We start from the raw sequence: 12,773 nt of genomic DNA, 5'->3' as shown, positions 1-12,773 counted from the left end.
TTGTCTGACTTGGGGGAGTTATCACTTTTATATTATTAATAAATAATAATAATAAAATAATAATAATACACTTCTTTGTAAATTCCTAACTTTGATTGTATATTTGCCATTGTTTTCCTGCAGCAATTTATAGGCTTTCAGAATAGAGCATTCAACGCGGTGATCATTTTTAAAAAGTTGTATTTGTTTCTTACGTTGATAAGTAAATGCATATGTTGTGTACTAGAAGTTGCTTGTTCTGGAATTCTTGAGATATTGACAGGTACGTTTTTGGTTTTACATTTTAGTAAATAAACTTTGTAATCTTATTTTATAGTGAATGATCTATGACAAGAGTGATGAAGTCATGCTTAAAATATCTTATTTTGAACAAATAATCTTTAAAAGCAAGGACATTTTGATCAATGTAATAACTAACAGGGTGTCTTATAGTACAGTAGAATTTTACTTCTCCGACATTAGCAACCCTTTAGACACATGGATCAAATCTCACTTTCCAACATTTTATTTTAATCAGTTCCTAACCCAAAACTCTAGGTATATCACAATTTTAAAATAATATTTAATACAACCTTTTACAAGTCTATGGAGAAGCTTATTGACAAGTCCCACCCACACCCAACACAACCCATCACATTAACTTGCCTCTTTCCCAAATGGCCAAGAGAAAAGATGGGTTTTGCAACATGTCCAAATGATTAAAATGTCTGGGTTCTATCAACCAGGAGGCCGTGAATTCTGAAGGTGAGGACACTTCACAACAAATGCCCTGCCAGCCGCCTCCTCTCTTTCAAGACAAGAGGGCTCCAATTCAAGGATCTTCACAGATTGCGCTTGCAGCAGTTTCACTTAGGGAGGCAGGCTGTCCCTTAGGGTAATCACATCGCAAACCATGTAAACCTTCACAGGTTAAAGCCAACGCCTCTAACTCCACCTGGAAGCTTACTGACAGTCAACATAAGTACAGTGTCCTGGTGATGTGTTCGCTGCTACCACATCTAGTAGGTGAGTGGCCATATTCTGCATTAGCTTCAGTAACTAGGATAGTTTCATCATGTAGCCCCAGGTACAGCACCTTACAATAGTCTAATCTTGAGGTGATAAATTTGTGGATAAGCCCAGCAAGGTCAGCACTAGATAAAGAAGGTCACACTCATCTCATCAAGAGCAGATAAAAACCACTACATTTGCCTTAAGCACAGCCACAACATGAGACTTCAAACATTTATGACAATTGCTGAGGCTCAGACCAAGATTCCTGTCACTTGTGCTCTAGCCACTTCCCCTCCTGCTTCACCTCTCACATGTCATTAGTAAACTAAAGTGACCCATGAGGATGAAGCCAGAGGGAAAAGTGTTGTAATGCCATTACCAGTAGCTGAGAGCAAAAGACCATTATGAAATCTTCCCAAGCTGGCAATAGTGATCAGTCAGTTGACCAACGTTCTCCCTCAAAGCTGCCTGGCAGCTCATTTTATTCCATCAATCCTTACAGAGTAAACCATCAAAACAGGATTCTTGCCCCAACAAAACAGTTGGGTGGCTATAATCATGCATCTGTGTAAAAATTATCCAGGTTGTGGTGTATGGTGAATCACTGCAAAGAACACTTTACAGAACAATCTTACATCTTAAAAAATAGAAGGTCTTTTTTTTTTAAATAATTAAAATCTCCTAAACACTTCCATCTAAAATCAACATTCCAAGCTAAAATTATAATCTCTAGTCACCAGCTGAACACCAGACCCAATGTACGCCTGCCTGCCTGCCTGCCAGTAGAGCCAACTACCATACGGCAGCCATGAAAAATGCAGCAATCCCAGCAGCCAGTTCCTATTGACTGATGTGATTACCCATCCCTCACAATGAACAGTGGAGCTTTCAGCTGTGAGGATCAAATTGGAGGTTACTCTTGCAATGATCTTTGAAGATTTGACAAGCAATAAAGAACTCTGCACCTATAAAAGTGACATGACTAGAAGTAAAGAACGATACAGCTTGCTGGAGTACTAACTACCCAATAATATTTAACTTCTTAGCAGCAAAACACCTGTTAGAACTCTCTATGACGACAAAAGGCAGATTTAACCACTACCTATTGGGGAATATCACTGTTTCATGGACTTGCTTATAATGATCATCTAACAGCCAAAAAGGCAATTTCTACCGCTGGTTGGGACTCTTCTATCAGAATGATTTTCCAGTGGAAAAGTCACTTTCTGCTAAATAAAAATTTCCACAAACTGCTGGGAAGCCCGGTCTTGCAGGCTCTCCAGAATTAGACTATTAGCCTACAGGGTTGATGTTTTTATGATGAATGATGCCTATTCATTTCACATGTCCTAAAATCCACATATAAGTGTTCTGCTTTGTGACTTCATAGACATATTAAATACTAATCAGGCTGTAAGGGGAAAAGGATTATAGTGGATTAAGCTAAATCAGAAAAAAGCACTCTTATTCCAGGGCCTCACACCAAAATAATGATTCCACAATACCTATTTCAGTAAATTTCCAAGTATAGGTAAGCCTGAGCTAAGAATCTTAAGAAAAACAACTTGATGGTGTGTGCAATATTCCTGCAGAATGTGCATGTCACATACAGGGTACAATATGGAACATGTCAAGAACACCGATCCAACAGGTCCTGCCAATGAGCAAGTGTTTAAAAAAAGTCCTCTCCCTACTGAGCAGATGAGCACAGGAAGTAAAAGGGAGGCAGAATGAGCTGGTGGATAGAGAATAGAACCAGATCTAGATTCCATTGTAGGCAAACATTTACATCAAATCAATGCATCAACCAGGGCAGAGAACACCATTACCTCAATACTAATGTAAGTCGCATCTGTGCTAGTCACAGCTTCCTGGGGTTCAGCCAAGAAGTCCCTTGGAACAGTTTACTTCCTTGTACTCCCACTCCCCATCAACTCAGTGATTGAGATGAGTCAAAGCCAATGTGTCGAGTGGCTCCAGTGGATGAGTGAAGAGACTAAGGACTGTGACCAAATTATACTTCGTTTAAACAATGTAAATGACTTCAGTGATGTCCATTTCAACTCGAAGTCAATGGAGTTCTACATTAGTTAGCTGAGAACAGAATTTATCTCACTGCCTGTCCAATTAGATGATTTTGTTGTTGCTGTTTATATAAAGACCCATTGTGACCAGTGATAGGGAGCATGCAAAAAGTTTCTATTTGAAATATACTTTTTTTGACCACATTTAAAGGGGGTGGGGGGAAGGTGAGAGGGAAATCATCCCCTTGCAAAAACCTTAAATGCCAAGTTTTAGCTAGGAATGAATTTTTACAGATACGTTACAAGCCCCCTGTAAAAGAGGTTTTACGTTGGTAATGCTAACAACACTTCAACAACAGTGGCATGAGCAGTACCTCTGAGATACTCTGTTTCTCACCTTGTGATTCCCGCCTTTGCAAAGAAGTCATGAAAAAATGCTACTTTCCCAACACTTCTGAGCCAGCTTTTCAAACACTTCACCACCACTGTTCGTTTTGTCTGTAAGAAACAAGGCTTGATATGCTACAACTTTTAACCTTGAACAACAAAAGGAGTCTATTTCTAATCTGGCAAACAAGCTAAATGTCTCCATTCAATGGAAAGGATGAAAACTAGATTAGTGAGCAAGAACAATGTTTAGTGGCAGGTAAGGCTGGAACAGGACACAGTCCCTCCACCCAAAACCCAAATTTTTTGTTTCCATGATTTAAGAGGAAAGACTTTTACATTCCTTTCCATCTTCATACAACACTGTTGATAGAAGTGAAAGCCTATCTCCAACAAACAACCAAAATCAATACGTATCCCAGCTTCAAACTTGCATTTTAACACAAATTTAATAGTGACCTCAAATGATTTTATAGCAATAGGTCAGCACACCTAACTGGCATACATTCCGGAAGTGATTTTGCTTAGACACTGCAGAGGTCACTATGAAAATAATGCAAGCGTTTCAGTCTCTGCCATAAGTAGCATTAAATTGGCCTGCCTCGTTATTAAACTATAAAATGTTAAAAAGGACTCTGTGTGTGTGAGAAAAAACTGTGCCAAATTCCCTTTAAAGTTTTCTTTTTGATCACACCTTCCCTAGGAGGCAGTGACAATGGAAGAATGGGCAGGAGCTTCTTTAGGCAGAAGGAACATTGGACACTACCTGGCCAAGATCCTGTTCATCTCCTTTATTGTGTGAGTAGTCCCCTACTAAACAAGCTGTACCAGTCTCATCTGGAAGTGACGCATGAGGAAATTCACATCCCAATCCTACCTGAGGCCATTAACTGTCTCCATCCCAGAGCTCTAGAAAGGAGTTTTGTAAAATCTGTACTTCTGCTGTACAAACTGGAGGGATCACTCCAGTTTAAGATATACCAACTGCATTATTGCACGGTGTGGTCTGTATTTCTGTGTCATCACCAGGCATTGACAGCATGCACTTCTTGTGAAAGACGCAGTCAGAATTTTGTCTGGTTTATTTCAACTGCTCTCACGCAAGGGTGCTTTTAAGAGGTTTGGGGAACCCTCTTCCCCTGTACTGTGAAAGCGGGCATGTCTCTATCCAATCAATGCCATAGAAGACCTAGGAAGACATAGGATAGGAAGAGCTAAAACTCATGAAACACTGTTGCTAATTACAGCTAGTATCTGTCGTCTTCTGCTTTAAATCAAGTATATAAGGTCGACTTTTTCTCTACACATTCAGAACAAAGGGAATTTTTGACTAAACTTCAGAATTAGGCCAAGAAGAATACAAAGTTGAAAGTCATTACAGGGCTCTATTTCATTGATATAACAGACCTTTATTTGAGACATATGAGGGAAATATTCTTACTAGAACTTGATTTACTTTCCCTGAAAATAAAACTCAGAAAATAATCCGTGCTAAATGTATTGTTTTAAATTAAACTGAAGGTTTAGCTCATTTTTAAAAGTCTGTAGAAATACAGAAGACGAATACTAAAATGTATATACTATTACATAAACACACGCTTTGCTGCCCCCTTGTGAATACTTGCAAAACCAACAGATTTTTTTTGGTTAAAAAACAGCCTTTTAATTTCATTTTAGATTTAGTCAGTAAGAACCCAATTCTACCATCCATACTCACATTGTAAGTATATTACTCCACACGTAGCCCCACTAATTTCAATGAAAATACCTGTTGAGCAAGATACTACTTAGCATAAGTAAGACTGGCAGAATATAAAAAGAAGAAAAAAAAAGTCAGTTACTGTAAAAAATATCTATTAGTTTCACATAATTTCACAAGTGTACTGGTTAAATCTTAATTTAATACCACATAATCTTTTATATTACTGAAAAATAGAGTGCTAAATTCGCTCTGATAAAAATATTGCAGCTTTACATCCAATTTGTAAAGCAGTCTTCAAAAGTGAATAAGCTGGTGCCTATAAAAGAGAAAGATGATAATTAGTCATTGGATGAAGTCTTAATTAAAAAAATAGATTTGTGGTAACAAGGTATGCATTTAATTTTTTTAAAAAAATATTAAATATATAAAGATTTGTTTTCATCTACATTAGAGAAACAATATTGCTTTCTCAGAACAGGAAAAATAGCCTCTTTTCTTTTAATTAAAAAGCTTACCTTGCACTTAAATATATTGAATGTGAGAAAAACATGCCCCTTCCCTCCACATAACAGAACTCTTTCAGGTCCTCCACATAGAGGTGGGAAAACAGTAAAGGGACTATACAGAAATCATGAGGCATTACAAGAAAGAAGAATTTGGTTCAGAGTTTCATCCTAAATCAATATGGTAAACTGTGTTTGGTATATCAGGGTGATATCTGGATTCCCAAGCCTGAAAGGGATAGGATTACTCTGACAAAAGGCTCATTTATTAATCTGATCTTTTAAGAAAAATCAAATTAAGCTACGATTTGAAAAAACAAAAGCAGAGCTGAACTAGTTAGCTAGGAACAAAGAACTAGTTTTAACAGGAGCATAATGTGATTTGAGCATTGGCCTGCTAAACCCAGGGTTGAGAGTCAATCCTTGAGGGGGCCATTTGGGGATTGGTCCTGCTTTGAGCAGGGGGTTGGACTAGATGATCTCCTCAGGTCCCTACCAACCCTAACAATCTATGATTCTATAATGGGATGCTACTCAGTTGCTGGAAAAAAAATTCAGCATCATTTCAGATTCTGGTGAAGGCGCCTTCAGTGTTATCTTATACCTGCCTCCCGAGAAAGAATAAAGAATTATTGCACTGTTATTTTCCCATGCATGCGCTACACTTTCATTTGCACAAAGAGAAGACGAGACCATCACAACCAGATGCATAGCAATGATCAACAGCAATGAATAAATGCTCTATGCCTACCAATTCTGCATTGTGGTTAAGCCCTACATCATGATGCTCCAGCTCCTCATCTCGGAACTTCTTTATTATCTTTTTAAAATAAACGGTAGCAGATTAGTAACAGTTTTCAGCTACACATCAATCATCAAGATGACAAAACTGTACATAAACCACATACTTCTGGCCACATCATCACTTGAGGGCCAATATCCGCGGTCAAGACCTGCAGGAAACTGAATGCTTTTGAAAAATCCCTTCCCCACAATTTCTAGTTAGAAGAACTTATAGCTATGGTGTATGAGGAAACAACTTCTGAAATAAAGAAGCTCATGCTATCTTTTTGGAACTATACAGAAAATAGGGCTGTCAATTAATCGCAGTTAACTGATACGATTAACTCAACGTTTTATCACGATTAAAAAAATTAATCGCTATTAATCGCAGTTTTAATCTCACTGTAAACAATAGAATACCAATTGAAATTTATTAAATATTGTTCATGTTTGTCTACATTTTCATATATATATTGTATTCTGTGTTATAACTGAAATCAAAGTGTATATTATTTTTATTATAAATATTTGCACTATAAAAATGATAAACAAAAGAAATATTTTTCAGTTCACCTCATACAAGTACTGTTGTGCAATCTCTGTCGTGAAAGTGCAACTTCCAAATGTAGATTTTTGTTACATAATTGCACTCAGAAAAAAAAACAATGTAAAACTTCAGAGCCTATAAGTCCACTCAGTCCTACTTCTTGTTCAGCCAATCGCTAAGACAAATAAGTTTGTTTACATTTGCAGGAGTTAATGCTGCCCTCTTCTGATTTACCATGTCACCAGAAAGTGAGAACACGCATTTGCATGGCACTTTTGTAGTTGGCATTGCAAAGTATTTACGAGGCATATACGCTAAACATACATATGCCCGTTCATGCTTCGGCCACCATTCCGGAAGACATGCTTCCATGTTGATTATGCTTGTTAAAAAAATAATGCATTAATAAAATTTGTGACTGAATTCCTTGGGGGAGATTTGTATGTCCCCTGCTCTTATTTTACATGCATTCTGACATATATTTCATGTTATAGCAGTCTCAGATGATGACCCAGCACATGTTGTTCATTTTAAGAACACTTTCACTGCAGATTTGACAAAAGGCAAAGAAGGTACCAGTGTGAGATTTCTAAAGATAGCTACAGCACTTGACCTACGGTTTAAGAAGCTGAAGTGCCTTTCAAAATCTGAGAGGGACAAGGTATGGAGCATGCTTTCAGAAGTCTTAAAAGAGCAACACTCAGATGCGGAAACTACAGAACCCAAAACACCAAAAAAGAAAATCAACCTTCTGCTGGTTGCATCTGACTCGGATGATGAAAATGAACATGCGTCAGTCCACACTCCTTTGGATTGTTATCGAGCAGAACCTGCCATCAGTATGGACGAATGTCTCCTGGAATGGTGGTTGGAGCATGAAGGGACATATGAATCTTCAGCGCATCTGGCATGCAAATATCTTACAACGCTGGCTACAACAGTGCCATGGGAATGCCTGTTTTCATTTTCAGGTGACACTGTGAACAAGAAGCAGGCAACATTATCACCTGCAAATGTAAACAAACTTCTTTGTCTATGCAATTGGCTGAATAAGAAGTAGGACTAAGTGGACTTATAGGCTCTAGCCTAAAGTTTGACATTTTTATTTTTGAATGCAGTTATTTTTTGTATATAATTCTACCTTTGTAAGTTCAACTTGCACGATAAAGAGATTGTACTACAGTACTTGTATTAGGTGAATTGAAAAATACTATTTTTTTACAGTGCAAATACTTGTAATAAAAAATAAATATAAAGTGAGCACTGTACACTTTGTATTGTGTTGCAATTGAAATAAAAATATTTGAAAATGTAGAAAACATCCAAAAATATTTAAATAAATTATAGTCTTTTTTAATTGTGCAAGTCCATGAGGCTCCAGTGGATTCAAGTTTCCCCCATATGGAACAACTTTCAGGATCAGAGCCTAGAAGAGAAAGAACTAGGATTCAAGATATGAGCTGAGTATAAAATGCAAAATTTTCTCCTTTGTGAAGTACAGATTGCAGAAATTATTAAACCAAATATCTTCAAGCAAAACGTGAACTAATGGTGTGAGATTTTTCTATCATACATGACAGTTTTCCTCATATAGGGCTCTGCATAGGCTCCTCTTTTTATATTTGTATAAAACAAATAGACAAATAAAATACACTTTTGCCAAAGACATGCTCAGGGTCTCCAGACATCAAAGTTAGAACATTTTACTCTGCTGGACAATTTGAGTTCTTGATACTCCCTCTATCCTGCTCTTGCATTCAGTGTTATTGTTTTGTCTTGTATTTTTACTGGTACACAAACCAGCTTTTTTTAACATAGTACCTTTGTGCTCACAGCTCATCTCTCACCTAGTCTTGCAGATGCTAAACAACTGAGTTTGGGCTAATTCAAATCCCAGTCTTGGGACTATGAGACTGGGAGCTGGACCAGCCCAACCTTCACCACAGGTCAGCCCATGTATAACTGACTAGGCAGTAGTGGTCAATGAGTTATTACAACTGAGTTCTTAGGCCCTGACCTTATAACAAGCTCCTCACAGGTAGACCTCCTATTGAAATCAACAGGGCTATGCACACGCACAGTTGTCTGCCCATTAGCAGCTCAATTCAGGATTGTGGCCCAAAAGTGTTCAATTTTAAAGAATTAGGAACCACTTCCCTAGTCTAAGTGAAGCTGAGAGATCAGCTGCTCTCAAAGTCTGCAAGGTATCTGGAGTTGCAATGATATTGTCATACCCAGTATAACCAAAACATGCCACATGGTACATTATAACAATTTGTTCATTTTCTTTTTCTCTAGTTCCTCCCATTAAATTAAAATGTTTGGGCACCATAGGCTGCCTCTTCTGTCCCCATCAAAAAAAACAGATCGCAAGTACTAGAAATGGGCTCTGTAGCTGTGGTCTCAGATATTTACATTTAATCCAACAGCTAACTGAAACATAACACTTTTCATTTTGAGTGTTTCACTGCCTTTAGTTTTCTGAACTAGCAGTGAGAAAATAATCTGCTGCAAATCCAAATGCCATATTTATGTCATTTGAAAAATACTGTCTCAATATACTCTTCAGAGAATATGTGAAATATCTTTAAACCACATTCACATACCTGCAATAATTCTTTGTATTTTTCTGGATCCTCCTCCATTAGTGTTCTGATCTGGTTGTTATAATGCTCCGATATGCTCTCTTCCACTGCCACAGTGCAAGCCATTGCACCTTCTTTTCCAAGTAAAGCAGTTCCAGCACCTGTAATTATCAAATAAATTAATTCAAACAAAACATTCCAACCTACAGTATTAATAACAACATCAATAAGACCATGCACTCACCTAAAGCAAACCCTGCAACATTCCAAAAAGGCAATAAAACAGTAGGTCGAACTCTAAATGCAACCATTAACTCATTAAACTTTTTCAGATGGTCCTTTTCTTGATCCCACATTTGCTGCAGCAGAAATAAAATTACAGAAAAAACATAATAGAAAATAAGGCATTAACTATAAATGTAGAGAAAAAATTCAATGGATGTTAACTTCACTCATGTGAATTTTAATTTGATTTTTAAAGGTGATCTATGAAATAAATTACATTGGCTTGTGACTGGTTTTGCTCTGGGATACATAAACAGCGCCTGAAAGGTGCGCAGGTAGGGATGGGTTGTGTGTCTTTTCCCCTCTCTTGCTTGCTTTTACATTAGAAATTCAGGTCCTGTCCAACATAGAAAACTCTATGAGGACTGAAAAATTAGGAAAGGATGACAACAGAAGAAGTAAGAATGAAAGTGGATGAATTAAGAGGAAGAGTATTGGTCAGATTTGTTAAAACTTTACTATTAGGTTTTGTTAAAACCTATTTACAGTCAGTAATTATTTAACATTTTGGGAAAAGGGAATATGAACAGTTATTTCACAGTTTTCCCTCATTCCTTTTTTTCATACAAAATGAGTTTTATTTTACAAGAATCTTGGCACCTATAACATAATGATGAAGCCTTTGTCACACCATTGCAACAACTGCATGTCTATGATTCAGTCAGCAGTTGGGCCCTACCAAATTAATCACCATGAAAAACATGTCATGGACTATGAAATCTGGTCTTTTGTGTGCTTTTACCTATATTATAGGGATTTCACAGGGGAGACCAGCGCTTCTCAAACTGGGAGTCCTGACCCAAAAGGGAGTTGAAGAGGGGCTGCAAGTTTATTTTAGGGGAATTGTGGTATCGCCACCCTTATTTCTGCGCTGCCTTCAGAGCTCCGCAGCTGGAGAGCAGCAGCTGTTGCCTGGGTGCCCACCTCTGAAGGCAGCGCCCTACCAGCAGCAGTGCAGAAGTAAGGATGGTAATATCATATCAGAGCTGGGTGGCTGGAGAGTGGTTGTTGCTGACTGAGGGCCTAGCTCTGCAGGCAGCAGCACAGAAGTAAGGGTGGCAATATCATACCATGTCATCCCTACTTCTGTGCTGCTGCTGCTGCTGGCAGCAGCTCTGCCTTCAGAGCTGGGATCCCAGCCAGCAGCTGCCACTCTCCGCCCACACAATAAGTTTGTAACCCTACCACAATTCCTTTTTGGATCATTTACAACTACAATTACAACACCATGAAATTTCACATTTAAATAGATGAAATCATGAAATTTATGATTTTAAAAATCCTATGACCGTGAAATTGACCAAAATGGACCATGAATTTGGTATGGCCCAACTCATCAGCCAATCCGATCACTATGTTATGTGTCATGCTTATACTTTACCATAGGAAGAGCTTTTGTAAGACCAGTTGTTTTAAAGTAAATATTGCAAACAGTAAATTATAGCCTTGTAATTTATTTTACTGTACTTCAGATAAAGAATATGTCTTTGAGTATATAAGAAGCATAAAGATAAGATGAAGTTAGACCACACATACTAACCTGAATGACTGGCCCTACTGTAGTTCTACCTAGCACAGCCATTTGCCCAGCATAAATACGATTTGCCCCATACTCCCCTGCATGATCCACCCTGATTATGCGATCTATGGCTGGCTTGTTGATGTTGTCCAAGGTCATTCCAGTACTACAAAATCTGAAAGAAGTCTGTTTTGACTGCAAACTCCATTTTCTTTCAGAACCTGTCAAACAGAGATACAACTTATGTGAGCTATAATTCTCTACCACTACTGAAAGTGAGGTCAGTCTTAATAAAATATCCATACAAACACTTAACACAGAGTGCACACACCATTTACTCAATGCTGTACCTATTTACTTACCCCTTTGTGATACATGACTCCAGTGTGATGCGGGGGAAGGGATTCTGATTAGGAATGGAAAAGAGGAACACATGACAGGTGACCTTAGGGTGAAAGTGGGATATCAAAGATTAGCATGAAAGGGGCTCTGATGACCCCAGGAGTGGGGATGAAGCAAGGGGTGATGGATGATCCTGGAACGGGACGGGCTGGTGCGAGATGACCCCAGGGTGGGGATAAGAGAGGGTGGAGATAACTGTAAAACTGCAAGGGCACAGAGTATGACAGGAAGGGTGACCTGATAACAATGGCCATACTGGGTCAGACCAAAAGTCCAGCTAGCCCAGTACCCTGTCTTCTGACAGTGGCCAATGCCAGGTGCCCCAGAGGGAATGAATAGAACAGGTAATCATCAAGTGATCCATTCCCTGTCACACATTCCCAGCTTCTGGCAAATAGAGGCTAGGGACACCATCCCTGCCCATCCTGGCTAATAGCCATTGATGGACCTATGCTCCATGACTTTATCTAGTTCTTTTTTCAACCCTGTTATAGTCTTGGCTTTCACAACATCCTCTGGCAAAGAGTTCCACAGGTTGACCATGCCTTGTATGAAGAAATACTTCCTTTTGTCTGTTTTATACCTGCTGCCTATTAATTTCATTCGGTGACCCCAAGAAGAGGATGGAGCAGTGACCCCAGAGGGCAATAACATATTGGAGGAAGGGGAGACCCCAGGGATGGGAGGGGGCATGGGGGGGCATGACCCCAGAAAGTGGCAGAGATGGAATGACCCGGAACGTGACGCAGCAAGGGGGCACCCCACTTTGGCCATGAAAGGGAAAAGTTGTGACCCCAAGGGGGGTGATCACTGCGCGAAGCCCCCCCATACCTGCCCCGTAGCGGAGACACTGGCAGCCCACGCGCAGCCCCCTCACGGCCGGAGTCACAACTGCCTCCATCGCCCTGACCCGAGCCTGAAACCGCCTCACCTCGGCGCGGAGTGATGACGTATTCAGAAGGCTCGCTCAAATTGACGTATAACCATCCCGCCCCTGTGCCGCTCCGATTGGCTCCTCGGGCTCTATGGTCTCCTTCCCATTG

General features: G+C 39.2%; 1 protein-coding gene across 1 annotated transcript; it reads right to left on the bottom strand.

Annotated features, from left to right (window-relative positions):
- Positions 1–482: 482 nt before the first annotated feature.
- Positions 483–12,664, bottom strand: COQ7 (coenzyme Q7, hydroxylase). The gene is made up of 6 exons (XM_032800167.2): positions 12,562–12,664; positions 11,350–11,549; positions 9,769–9,883; positions 9,546–9,685; positions 6,361–6,429; positions 483–5,422 (listed from the first exon to the last, which is right to left on the bottom strand). Exons 1-6 carry the CDS (start codon positions 12,629–12,631, stop codon positions 5,345–5,347), a joined length of 672 nt encoding a protein of 223 aa, XP_032656058.1. The 5' UTR covers positions 12,632–12,664; the 3' UTR covers positions 483–5,344.
- Between the last annotated feature and the right edge of the window lie 109 nt (positions 12,665–12,773).

The sequence above is a fragment of the Chelonoidis abingdonii genome, chromosome 9, assembly GCF_003597395.2.
Source record: "Chelonoidis abingdonii isolate Lonesome George chromosome 9, CheloAbing_2.0, whole genome shotgun sequence".
NCBI classification, from domain to species: domain Eukaryota; kingdom Metazoa; phylum Chordata; order Testudines; family Testudinidae; genus Chelonoidis; species Chelonoidis abingdonii.
Note: the sequence above shows the minus strand (reverse complement) of the source record. Positions and strands in the feature narration are given on the sequence as shown.

Excerpts from the sequence above, each read along its gene's own strand:
- COQ7 (XM_032800167.2), bottom strand. The coding sequence starts at position 12,631 with ATGGAGGCAGTTGTGACTCCGGCCGTGAGGGGGCTGCGCGTGGGCTGC. Across the intron at positions 9,686-9,768 it reads TGTTGCAGGGTTTGCTTTAG|GTGCTGGAACTGCTTTACTT; the intron begins GTGAGTGCATGG and ends TGATAATTACAG. Across the intron at positions 6,430-9,545 it reads AATACAAAGAATTATTGCAG|ATAATAAAGAAGTTCCGAGA; the intron begins GTATGTGAATGT and ends TATTTTAAAAAG.